The sequence below is a fragment of the Microplitis mediator genome, chromosome 8 (genome assembly GCF_029852145.1).
Source record: "Microplitis mediator isolate UGA2020A chromosome 8, iyMicMedi2.1, whole genome shotgun sequence".
NCBI lineage: Eukaryota > Metazoa > Arthropoda > Insecta > Hymenoptera > Braconidae > Microplitis > Microplitis mediator.
In genome coordinates this window covers 5,336,267-5,350,571 of record NC_079976.1, presented here as the reverse complement: position 1 = coordinate 5,350,571, position 14,305 = coordinate 5,336,267, and the positions used below count along the sequence as shown (strand labels likewise).

The window sequence follows — 14,305 nt, the reverse complement described above, 5'->3', positions numbered from 1 at the left end:
GTCTTATCATTTGACTATTTGACATCTAATTTTTAAATGCGTGAAATAAATTTTTTCTAGACTAATTGAACACGTAGGAAAGATAATTAATGATCGAGATATTTTTTTGTTGTTGATTTACGATCCTGCAGTTAAAAATTTTCGAATTTTTTCTCTAGAAATCAATTACAATAAAAAAAAATCTGTCTATCGGCTGAACGTGTGGGCCAGCCCCAAAACTTCCCGCTGTTTACGAGCTCAAGGAGCTTGAAACCATCACTGTGAATATATTTTCGAGCTCTTCGAGATGAAAACTCGATTTTCGAAAATCGGGGTGAAAACAATAACTTCCCGAAATTTTCGAAAATCATCGATTTTCTTAGCGGGAAGTTAAAAAAAAATGTGCATGTGTAGAAATTTTTTTTATAATGTCTTTTTAAAAAAAATTCAAAAATTATTAGACTTTAGCTAATTTTAGTGTCATGTAGAATTGTATTCAATCAACCGGAAAATTCATGAGTATGAATGTAGCAGACATCAGACAAATTTAAAATTATAAATAAATAGAGCAAATAATTAATGAAATAAAATTTTTAAAAAATGTGCATTTAAATTATATTGAAATTAATAAGTGCATTTTTTATAAATATTATTTTTTTAATTATTTACTCTATTTATTTATAATTTTAAATTTGTTTGATGTCTGCTACATTTACACTCGTGAAAATTCATAGATTTCAAATTTTTTGTTCAAGTTTGAGACTTCAAAAAATCAATAATTGTAAATAATCAGGGAGATACAATTCAAACAGTAAATAATAGTTCCAGTATCAGAAATAAATAAATAATTGTTTTAATAAAAAAATAAAAACTTACATTTTGCGGCTTCCGGATGAATTCGTTGGAGCTCGATCAGGAATCGGAATTGAAATACTTATAATTATTCACAATAAAGTACACTGATTAAAATAATTAATACAAACTTAACACTGAAATAAAATATCCAACACTACACTCATGGAACACAACTAAAAAAAAAAAACTGTTTCTATACTAATCTCTTCACAAAAAAAAATTATTCAATTGTACACTAACGATCACTTATAAATTTTGAACACTAGTTTATAAATGATGATTAAAAAAACTTAATTTCACATATTTTAAATTAATTAAACAAACGACAACGAACGCCGGTGGCTTGACCACGTAGATAATGATACGGTTCAGTTAAATGTTCATTTTTTCTGTTCATATTTCAAATACCGATTAAATTATTATCACAAATTATTTATTGGGTAGCGAAAAATATTTAGAGACAAGAGTTCGAATTTAATTAAATGAAAAAACACTGAATTTATTAATTCAATCACGGGCTAAATCAGGACCGAGTTACTGCGATGGCGACAATGTGAAGTTGGACACAAAACACTTGCGCCATTGTAGTAGACAGCGCGATGGTTTAAATGGAAATGCTCTGCGCAGTAGAGAGGGAATTGAGATGCGCGTGCGCCAGAAGCTTCTCGAAATATTTAGAGTCGGGCTCCCGCGTAATCGAGGCTCTAGTTCTCGTTGTCATCTGAACCCGTTTACTTAAAATATAATTTATTTAATTACCGTGTCGCTTGATTATAAGTGTGTTGTTACTTTTAAATCGTTTCACGTTGAATGAGTAACATTTTGAGATATTAAATTATATGTGATAGTGAGTGTAAGTTTTGATATAAATTAAATTCAGTGCCGGCTTAGCTCTCGTACTATATGATGCCATGTTAGTTATCGGAATTTTAATACACAAATAACAGTAATTAAATAACATAAATTTATTGAAAATAATATTCTCAAGTAATTATTTTAGTTCGGTAATTAATAATTTGTGTCAGTGTATTTTTTTTAACGATTATTTATGTGTTCAATTTATTAATTTGTGAGTTGATGTCCAGGCATTCGCAGCAGAAAACAAACGCGCGAAGAGTGAATTAATTTGAACAAAATTGGTAAGTTGAAATTTTTTTTCTTTTTGACTAACATAAATAAAAGTTATTCAATAATTGATTTTTTTATGAGTGTGAGTGTAGCAGTCATCAGACAAATTTAAAATTATAAATAAACAGAGTAAATAATTGAAAAAATAATATTGATAAAAAATGCACTAATAAATTTCAAAATTTTTTAAAAGCACATTTTTTATTAATTTAATTTTTAATAATTATTTACTCTATTTATTCATAATTTTAAATTTGTCTGATGTTTGCTACATTCACACACAATGATCCTGAAGTTAACCGACAATTAAATATTTTCGTATTTTTTTTTCAATTATTCAATTTGAATAAAAACAAAACTAAAAATATACACAGGTAGAAAATCTAAAAAACTGTAAGTGCAATTTTTTATGATTTATTGTTTTGAAAAAATTCAAAAATTGTTAAACGTCAGCTAACTTCATTATCATTCACGCTCAAGATTTTTTTATAATAATTTTATTACTTTATTTGATACTTAAACATTTATTTTATTTATTGGAAAAATCGAATTTTGAATTCTCCCGCGTATTTTAAGAAGAGGCGCTTTATTCAAAATGGCGTAACTGTAAACATTCGAATTGTTTATTTAATTTTTTTTCTTTACTAATTAATTTGCTCATAAATATGAATAAATTACAGTATATGAATAATAATAAATATAATTCAAAGTAACTGAATCGCATGAACTTTTGACATGGCGATAATAGAGCCCAACTTTTTTACTTCGCGTTCATCAACTTATACAATTTACAAATTCAAAAATCCGCGCCTTTTTTCCTACAGTTTGGTGTCTCTTGAATCGCGTGCGGATAGTGTCGCTTAGCGGCAATAAATCGAACCAACAGATTCTTCAGTGAAATATAACGTGTGTAGGTGTGTGTATTTAGCTCCTGACGTTTTTACACTTAATCCAGCGGTAAGTAGCTTTTATTTACATGTTCTAAAACAAATATTACATAATTATCGTATTATCAATACACTCGACATACCCGCTACATATTTTATCATTCAAATTCTCACAGTTAACTTAAACCCAACCTCTTTTAAATAAATATCATATGATCATCGATTAGACCTCTATAAAAGCACCGTACATCAACCCTACTGTCATCTGTTTATTTTTTGCTAATTAACTATTTAGTGCCAATTATACAATTAGTCATTTCAATTATTTTATCACCAATTAATTCGAATACTCCAGTTTTTTTATGATTTTTAAAAATTTTAAAATGACTTTTTTTGACATTTCCATAACTATTTTTTGTTTATAAATATTCCCTTAATTACATTCATTCTTATTTGATCTTAATGAAGCAATTAAACTTTTTTCTTCCATTAAAAATTATCTAACTGGCCACTAATTTTTCTCTTATCGAAATTTTAATTCATTGTCATTAATGAGTTTGGAAAAATCTTTCAACAGATAATGATACAGTTGACTTAATTTTAAATTTTAAATTATAAAATATAAATCTGTAACGCATGAGAAGAATTTCATACCGTTATTTAATTAATTATTTAATGTAAGATCAAGTTTTATTTAGTTATATTAATAATTCAATATATATATACATATATATAAATATATATACATTTATATATAAAACATATATGATCTGTAGGTTTTGCGAGACATAATACCGGTTAAATGACTAATATTTGTATATATATATATATATATATATATATATATATATATATATATATATATATATATATATATATATATATACAAAATATATATATATAAATTTATCGTTTCCAAGTTTACCTTATCCGTGGTCCTAATGTGAGCAGTTATTTTTTTTTATTAAAGCACGTGTAGAACACGCGATATTTATCAATGAGAAAATAAATTTAATTGGACTTTAATGTAAACGAAAAAAAAAAAAAATTATTGATAAATCTGTAGGGACAAAACGCAGCATTTATTGAGTTGCATAAATCCTGGACGTCTTTATTTCATTTGACCTGCTATTCTGTCAGTAAATATAGAGCAGAAATGTATATGAATGTATGTATATATATATAGGGATGTGGATGGGTTATATGTGAGGCGCCAGACTGGTTGGACAGATGGAGCCGGGTGTTGCACATTGGGCACTTGATCTTGAGAATTATTTTCGAACTATAATCCGGTAGGCAGAAACCAGTTTTTGTTGTGTTTTGACTCGTTAACTTGATAGAGAAATGTGATTGTGGACCGTTATGTCACGCTTGATGTACCGACTCACTCTCAATTGTTGTTTCATGAAGATAGATCGAGGATACTTATTGTTGCTTCGATCTATTTTATGGTCCGAGGATAGTTGAGTTATAAAGGTATGAATTAACCATCAGGTTATTTTAATATCCATATTTTTATCTGATGATTAATTTAATTCCGTCTTTTGATTTATTATTTTTCAATTTTTTTACCAGATCGAAAATACAGTTTTTTTACTGTTATTTCAATAAATTATTGATTCATTTAAATGAAATATTAATTTGCTAAAGATTTATTTATTTCATTTAATTAAAAATTAGTCTGAGAACTTTTCGTACACGATTATTATAATTTTTATAAATTTTTTTGAATTTAATTATTTTACAGAATTTATCTGTCACTTTTTTTAATTTTAATTTTTTTAATTATATACTTCGGTAATTACAGAGGTAATTAATCTAAAAAATTACAGTTTAAGTAGAAATATTTTTTCAAAACCGAATGTGTCAAAGTTGTAGTCTACTTTTTTTGCTGATTAATTTTAATAGAATATAGGGTAGAAGTACCGTTTTTGGCCACTTTAAAAATTTAAATAAAATAATTTGTAAAAGACGCAGTGACATAATTAATTTTTAAAATATGTGCAGACACTCATCACACTATTGCAATGGAAATTTTATTTTACACTTCTTCATTAATTCAAATAAAGTATTAAGTGTCCGAAAATGGAGCAGTGGCCACAAATGGTACTTATACCCTACTGTAATTATTAAAATGTATGTCCTAATAATTACAATATAATTCGAAACAATGAATTTTACAGTTAAAAAAATTAATTTACGTTTTATCGACCAGAAAATTATCATTTGAAATTTAAAAACCGCGAAAATATTGTAAAATTTTTTTAGTTTTACGCTTGAAGTAATTTTTTGATGCGCAGAACCGTAATTTTTTTTTTCCGTAACAAAATGAATATTTAAAAATTTTTATCTTTCGTGACGTCCTTACACTATAAAACTTTTTAATAAAATAAACAGAGCTAAAGAATAAAAATCAATTCTTCTCATTTAAATTGAAATAATTCTTAAATGGACATATTAATATAGAATAACTATATATAATATCAGTCAACAAGCTCAATTAAAATTCTTTAAAAGCACTCGACTATTTATTCTCGCGTTACATTTACTCTCATATAAGAGTCACAATTGGTCTCACATCGCTGGCATGTAGCACATGAGTAAATTTTTATGTATTTAAAAAGTCGTCTTATATTAACTAACTGCTAAATTGGACAATCTTCATACATGCATTGTAATTACCACCAGTTAAAAAATTTTTTTACTCTTTATGGTACCGCGGTTATTTATTTACCACCTTCAGTACAGTGCGTCAATTTAAATTTAAAAAAAATAAATAAAATACGAAATCCAATTATCAAATTTTTTAATTGACAAGACTCTTAATTGGATTAAATAATTGAAAAAATAATAATGCTCAGGAAGTAAACATTAATAAGATTGTGTAAATAAATATGATAAAATATATAGATATATAAAGATGATGGCATCATAGATTTAAATACACACGAGTATTACATCGCATTTAGACTGTGACTTTTACAGCGCGAATTATATTATGAAAAGCTTGCCGAAGTGTTTGAAGATATAATATATATACATTTATCTTTATACATAAAAAAAAATATATATATATATATTTTTATATGTAAGATGGAATGAAGAGTGTGAGTTGCGTATAGTCCACGCGGGCATGCATTATCCGTGAAAGAGATTAACGACCTTTTAATTGCCAGTGCTCAGAGGCTCGACCGGAACACCGACCCTCAGATTCTATTTTTTTTTTTTTTTTTGCAAAATAAAAAAAAAATTGTGATCCTCAAGAAAATAACAAAACAATTTTTTGTCATGACTCGCAGATCGTTAACTTTTTTTTACTCTGAGATGACACTAATTGAGAAATTGAGTTATCAAATATTTTTATTTCATTTTTAAAAAATAATTAATAATTTTTTTAAAATTATAGTAGTCAGTGGCCATTTTTAATTTTTTAAATACACTAATAGCTATAGAATAAATTTTCAGTCTTAATCTCAATAATAAAAATTTGAAAATTGAATTTAATGACAGTATTTTGCATTAAATTTTTTTTTTGTTCTATTGAAAACTTGAGATCATAAATTTAAAGAGAAATCAGTGGATAAAATTATATTCTAATTTGATATGTTATTTATCTATTAATTTCTTTATTGAACTAGATTTTTTGCTGTAAATGAAATCTAGTAAATAAATTTTTGCATCGCGATATTTAAAACTAAATTATTTATTTTATTCATTCAAATTAAAATTTAATAAAAATATTGATTACTTCATACGTTGTATATTCAAATTATGAAATATCGATCAATTTTATTAGATTGCACTTTAATCAAACCATCTATCCTTTCTCCGGAAATAATACTTCCGTACATTCGTTTATTTAAAATGCTGTACTCTCGCCTGATAAAAGCTTGTGAATGATAATTGAGATGAAGACATTTAGGGCACTTTGAAACACAATAATGGTTACAATAATTACCCCGCGATAGAGTTATTTCAAACATAAAACACAAGTCGTAAAAAGGATTTTTAAAAAAATTTTAAGTATAATCGTAAACAAGCATCGGAATGAGTTGATGTAATTTATTATTTATATTGAGCTTTATTTTATTTTAACTGCAATAGCAACGTCGTCGTCAGGCACGTCATGAATTTCGCGTCGTGAAAATAAGAGACAGGAAGAAGAAGAGTCTATACAAGAAGGAAGCTTAACTCTCCTCTCTACCACTTCACCGCACTTTAGTTTTGCAAGGTGAACGCGCCGTGTATGTGTACATACGTTCAATCCTCAGTTTCATTCGTATCTTCTCGTACTGCAGATCACAAGTGCAATTATTTTTTTATTATTAATTTCACGTGTTAAAAAATAATTAAATAAACAAAATAATTGCAAAGAAAAAATAATCAGCAAAATTTATATAGAAAATTTTTTATTTTCTTCACTTATTTTTTTGCTGATTATATGAATATTTAAAAGTTAGTAGTGTTAGGGGTGAATAAAGTTGTTGAAGGGGTCGTAAAATTTTCACGCGTCGCATTTTATAGTTAAAAATATTTTTAATTTAAAAAAAAAAAAAAATTATTTAATCATAAAGGAAAGTTACGATATGGGATTTAATTTACGTCATAATGGTCGTGGCAACGTCATCGGCAATACCTGCTATTGAGGATTTTTCAAAGGATACATTAGGGAGGTATGGGAATTTTAAATTAAATTACTACCGAGGATTCAAGATAAATTCATACTCTATCATTGCTTTCAATAAAATTCGTATTAGCATTCGACGGTTTTTTCATTATTTTTTAAACATCAAATTATTGGTTGCATCTGAATAATTTTCTGTTACTGTAGAATTTGTAGAAAGCTTGGAAATGATAAAAAGAAGTTTTATATTAAATGAAAATTTATTTTATAACAGGACCAGAACGATCTGTCAAATGAATTTTCAGGTCAGAGAAATTTTTCTTAAATGTCTTGCACATGCTTTGGTAACGAGAATCATCGATATATACGCGATCGAAAGTCGGACCTACTTGCGTTTATTTATAATTATCGTAATTTATTATTAAAAGCACGCGCTGCAATAATTTATATCTAAACGAGTATTTATTTATTTCTTTGTTTTAAAAAAAAATTATCGATTTAAATTGAGCCAACAATTTATTTATAAATTTAATATACATAATCATAAATATTGCAGAAATTACATATGGCCAATTACTAAAGTTCTTCGGGCCGGAACGAACGTTGCACTGAGATCTAAAACATCTCAGCGTATCCATTTTTTTTTTAAATATAAAAACTATGGCCTGAATTTTTGAGTTTAGAAAAGTTATCGATATATTTGATTATAATTATGAATTTATTTTTATTAAATAATAAGTATAAATTATTGTTGTTGCTGCTAGTGATTTATGGTAATTTTGCATTATACGGAAGTGAGGAGAAGAAGTTATAATATATGTAATGTAATAGTAAAGATAAGATGAACAAGTTCATGGACAGGTCGTCGCTTTCCTGGACCGGTCTTTACTTACACTCTTACACTCTTTGCTTATTTTCTTCTTCATCCTCCCACAATAATCCACTGCATAATTTTATTACAATAAGTTTGTTTTAAAACTTTTATTTCGCTCAAAGTTTATAAACATTTTTTTTTCTTTACATACTTTTACACTGAATATTTAAATTATAAATAAATAAATTGCCGATGATTTCATTGATTCTAAAAATTTGAATTAATTTAAATAAACCGGGAAATTCAAACAGTGAAGTACAGCTTTGAAATTTTAACTTTGTTACAATAAAAGTTTATATTAAAACGTAAGTTCATCTCATTGGTTATGAATTGTAATTTGAAAGTGACCACAATTGGGATTGTAGTTTGTATTTATGGTATAATTCATGGTATTATTATTATTAACATTGTTTTTCATAGTTAATGCAGTAATTTATGTGGAATTACTTGTAATAATCAACAATTCATGGTATTTTTCAAAAATACAATTCATGATAATTTATAAAACATTTAATTTTGCTAAATATCATGTGTTACTGATTAGTATAAACAGTAATTGTTTTTTGGTTATGACAGTTTTGATTAATGCATTATTAAGTACGGCTTTGTATCACAAAAGTGATTTTACAGTTAAATTTTTGAATGATTTATTTCGAAATTTTATTAGTTCTGTGTAAAAAAAAAAACGGCGCAAGTCCACGTGTTCGATGTCAAATTTAACTCCGAGTGCGGTGTTAAAATAACACCAATGATAATGTTACTATTTTTTCTGGTTAGTCTGTGTTTAAAATAAATTTAATAGACTAGAATATTTGAATTTGCAGAAAAACGTTAATTTGTAAACTCAGTAATACTCCGATTAATTAAAAATGATAATTTACTAATTATAGTACTCTCTTAAAATGAATCAGTAAAAAATTCTGCAAATCAGTGAATATTCACTGCGAATCAGTTCCAAGTATATCACTGATTGAATTAGTGATATACTTGGGACTATTCGTGCAGTGAATATTTACTGATTGGACTACTTTTCACTGATTCATTTTAAGAGAGTATGGCTACACGGAAAAATTATTCTCGTTTGAAATGCTATGGTGTCATTTTTTTTTTACAAGTATATACTTATATTATTAGGCCTCGGGCAATCCCATATCCGGCCAACTTATTCAAATTCAATTTTAACACCAAATCAAATTCATTTTTAAACCGATTAAATTCAAATGTCGGCATCGGGACGAATTTCAGGTCCGAAAGACCTCACACTTTATGCATGAAAAAATTATCTCGGCTTCCACTGGGATTCGAACCCACACCTGGTCACTGGCCACTATGGTGTCACAGTGAAGCCAGACCATATTGGCCACCTGACGGAAATTTAAATAAACACATGGAAAAATTACTATGACCGTAGTAAAATTTACAATGGTTACTTTGTGATATAATCGCTGTTACTTTTACTACGACCGTAGTAATTTTTCCATGTGTTTATTTGAGTCTTCGCCAGGTGGCCAACATGGTCCGGCTTTACAGACACGATTGCATTTCACATAAGAATAATTTCCATGTACACCACGAAATAACACAGAATCCCAGTGTAGGTTAATTTAAATTTCTTATCGTTGTAAGGGAGGTTTTGTAGCAATTTTTATTCAAGATTTTCTCTCAAACAAAACCTTTAATCATAAAACTGAGAACAAGACTCGACGCATTACTTTATAATCTAGCAGTCTACGTTTTTATTTTTCAAAAATTTTCATTTGTTTAAGAGAAAAACGTGAACAAAGTTTCCATTTACTGCGCAAGTGCAACAAGGATAGTACCTTTCATGGACTTGAGTGTGATAGAGAAAAAAACTTAGAACCCTCTTAAAATGAACTAAATTTGACAGTTTATTGAACCAATCTATAAATTGATCTACAAATTTTTTTTTGGAAAATCAAATTAATTATCCTTATTATTATTGTTATGAAGTTGCAAAAAAAATGTTATACCAGTTTGTAAATTGAATAACATTCATAAACGTAATTTAATTGATGTGAAAGCGAAATTTCACTGAATTTTACTGAAAGTCGATAAATAATTCTTCTTTAATAAATAAAATTGGGTCACTATTAATTGCCCGTCAGTTAAAAAACTTTAAATGAAGTTGTAATTTTTTTTTATCTTCTATTGTCGACTAAACGAAAAATTTAAAATATTTAATTGTTTATCTTTAAGATAACTTAGATATTTAACTATAATATAATAGAATTGTCTGAGAAAAATTTACAGTCATCTGAGAATTTCACGTGACTGTAACAAGAATCCGTTATTATTGCATCGTGTGTACAAGGCCTTGCATTGGCGAATGCTTGATTATGATTGTGAGTCTTTGTCACTGTCATCAAGACATAAAATACTGACCTACTAAGCACTTTAATTTTTTACTAAACATCAACAACTTGATTTATCATATTTTTTTTTTTTAAATAAAAAAGATTTTCAGTTAAAAAAATTTTGTAGACAATGGAACGAAAGTTAGACTAGTAATATATTTATTTAACAAGTCGATGACATTCCGTTGAATTTAAATAGACTAAAAAAGAAATAGTGAAAGAGTTATTTAAAATAGTAGAGTAAAGAGTAGAGGGAGAGATCGATCTTGCTCGTAGATTTTGGAGTAGTTGCGTTGCGCAAAATTTTCTCAACCTCGAATCCATGATAGTTATAGATAAATCTCGAGCAACCACGAACCCGACGCCCACTCAGCGTCGCGACGTCATTCGCGGAAGACGACAAATGTTATGAGAAATAAAAGTACGGTCAGTGTGCCGCGTGACTTAAGTCTGAGCACGTGTTTCCGGTCTACCGGTATTATATCGCATTTATTATATCATATTAATTTTTTTTTATTTTTATTACAACTCATATATTTATTATATTAGTTATCTTTGTATGTGAATGTGTCATCTATAAATATAACACACACTATAACCAATCAAATAAATTGCTTACTGGCAATTTTTCGCTACAGATGAGTCAGTGGTTTTTTTAAAATTAGTACGTGTATAGAATTGTGAATGTTGGACGTTCGTAAACCTAACAAGATAGGTAGAAAAAAGTAAGCCTTTAATTTTATAACAGACATAATTTTATTGCTTGTTATTGTTGATTTTATTTTATAGTTACGGTTTATTAAATTTGATATTTATTTTTGAGTATTTAGATTTTATAAATAAATACAATTGTTAATTAAATCTTTAAGATTTGGTTCAATGTTTTTTTTTTTTTTTGTATACACAAATATATTTACGGAAGTCCTATGGCAGAATGCATAATGAGTAATAGGTGCGTGCTCTTTTAATTAAGAATTTTGATGCCGTGACGATGTCGTCAAGCACGAGTAGAAAAACTTAACCGTTACATTTTACTTTATAAGAAGCAAAAAAAAAAATGTATTAATATTTTTAAAAGTATCTTTCAATTAATACTGAAAAAAAAGTTTTTGAAATTTTTTTATTTCAATTCTACAAAAAATAAAAAGATAATTTCCATGATACCGAAGGTAGCGAACGTCTAATAATTTTTAAATTTTTTTTTAAATAATAAATTATAAAAAAAAAAATATTTGAAAAAATTGCACCTATAGTTTTTTAAATTTTCTACATGTGCATATTTTTATTTTTTAGTTTTTTGTAATTGATTTGTTACAAAAATAAATTCGAAAATTAATAATTGTCTGCTAACTTCAGAATCATAGTTAACCGACGTCTAATAATTTTTGGATTTTTTTTAATCAATAAATTATAAAAAGAAAATATTTGAAAGAATTGCACCTATAGTTTTTTTAATTTTCTACATATGCATATTTTTATTTTTTAGTTTTTTGTAATTGATTTGTTACAAAAAAAAATCCGAAAATTAGTGATTGTATGTTAACTTCAGGATCATTGATTTTGAACTTTTAAATCAGACGTTTTTTCATCCGCGGAATTTTTTAAATAATTGAAATAAGATTTAACGGGCTACAATAAATGAATTATTTATTCGTGATATTATACTCGAGTTTAATAAAAATCAGCAGCAATTATCAATCAATAATATTAATTAAAAAATTATTGGAAAGGTAAAAATAGACAAGCAAACGGTCTGAGCAAAAAATATCAATTTAACGAAAGAAAAAGTATGAGGGAAAAATTTGAGGATAATCATTGAAGCGAAACTAGGAAAAATTCCAGCGTGTTTAATCTCTCTTTAATCCACCCTTCACTTGAATCCACGTCTGTCTGGGCTGCTCGAACATAAAAAAAATCGACGTATACTCCGGTTGAATAATAAAGACTCCCACTAACACCCAGTTTGCTATCCGACAAATTAAAGTGTCCGCAACAAAAAATATATATGAACAGTATACTGTCGACAATCGTGAATCATTTTCCCCTTGTAATAAATATAAATAAAGATCTTGCTTTTCCGTATTGTGTTCTTGAGCCTTTTCGTAACAAAAAAAATAAAATAACAATAAAAAATGAGCAAGCGAAGTTATCTAGTTTCGTTGTTAAACTTTTCTTTATACTTAATACTAAACTGTTGATAAAAAAAAATCCGTATTAATAAATCACAACTACTTTATTAAAATGAAAAGAAATATTTGCAGTGGTTTTTTTTGAAAGATAAAAAAATATTTTAGCTGCGTACATATGTGTGGTGAACCGTGAAAAGTGTTAAGGAATGTATGTCACAAGATAAAAGACCGCGGATAAAAAGAAGATGAATGTATAAATTAGAAAAAAAAAAAGAATTTTTTTAAAAACTAAAATAGAGAAAATGTTGCCAACAGTTTCCCATTTACTTGAGCAAACTGGTTGTCCAATAGCGTATGTGTTTTCCGTGTCTTCAGTCTTTCCTCAAGTAAAGGGTCAAAGGTGCAACGCCTCAATGGGACCATTAGAACTCTGTAATGGATCCCTTTCGTAAATCTAATGCGTTGTAGAAAAAAGTTATACGATCGTGATAACAAAAAAAAAAGAAGAAAAATTAAAAAAAAAAAAAAAAAAAAAACAGTATCTCAGACCAAAGACTTTTCTTTACTTGAAAAACTTTTTTCTTTTCTATTGAAATGAAAATAAATCTGCCTCAAATGAGTATGAAATTCAGCAAAAAAATAACTGGAGAATAAAAAAATGTAATTTATACGGTTGAAAAAATACATAAAAGTACCGCGGGCTAGATTATTACTCATTTTAAAATTATATGAAATTGAAAATTCCGATTTAATTTAACTTATACTTAAACATATCACAGATTGCAGCCTCTGGGATTTTGAGATAAATTAAACTTTCTTGATCGATATTGAATCTTACTTGTTATATTTTCTGACATCTCTCCCTTTAACTCGGTAACTACATCACTGTACTACACTACTTTACTATCCTGATCCTTCGATCCTTCATGTCAACCCACGGGTGTCTAACGCAATTAATTTCAACAGATAAATTAGACAATTACATTAACCTCCAGACACAATTTAGCTCTTTGTAAAAACTTTTTTATTTGTAAAAAAAAATTGATCCATTTCTTTAATTAAATTTCGCTAAATAAATTTTATAATTGCCAATTAAAATTTAGTTTTTATTTTTAACACTAAAATTACATAATTTATTAATTAGTTATAATTAAACTCTATTAATAATAAATTTATATTGGACGGAGTTCGATAAGGTTCACAATGATAGATCATTCATTAAAATATACATAAAAAACGTCAATTAAAATTATAAAGCTACTTCATTTTATCAAAACAATAAATACAAACAATAAACCGATAAAATAATTAATTAATTAAAGTCAACAAGTAACAAAAAACTAGAGTAATACGTAGGGACAAGATTTTTACCTGATTTTTTAAATGAATAGTTCAAATTTTTGATATTATGGCGAAAATATTGGTCTTATTAAAAAAGTTTTCGGACAAAAGTT

At 27.0% G+C, this 14,305-nt stretch overlaps 1 protein-coding gene across 5 annotated transcripts in view; it reads left to right on the top strand.

Annotated features, from left to right (window-relative positions):
- Positions 1–2,786: 2,786 nt before the first annotated feature.
- Positions 2,787–14,305, top strand: part of LOC130673745 (WD repeat-containing protein 47) — a 58,708-nt gene continuing 47,189 nt past the window's right edge. The window contains exon 1 of one of the 5 annotated variants that reach the window (XM_057478916.1): positions 2,787–2,919. Coding sequence is in view for 3 of the 5 variants with exons in the window: in XM_057478913.1 (XP_057334896.1) it covers positions 7,458–7,522 (65 nt within the window). In the remaining 2 variants the exon portion in view is untranslated. Of the gene's footprint in view, positions 2,920–4,198; positions 4,326–7,166; positions 7,523–11,222; positions 11,448–14,305 lie in introns of those variants that run through there. The other 4 variants (XM_057478918.1, XM_057478913.1, XM_057478914.1 and 1 more) reach the window with 4 other exon arrangements.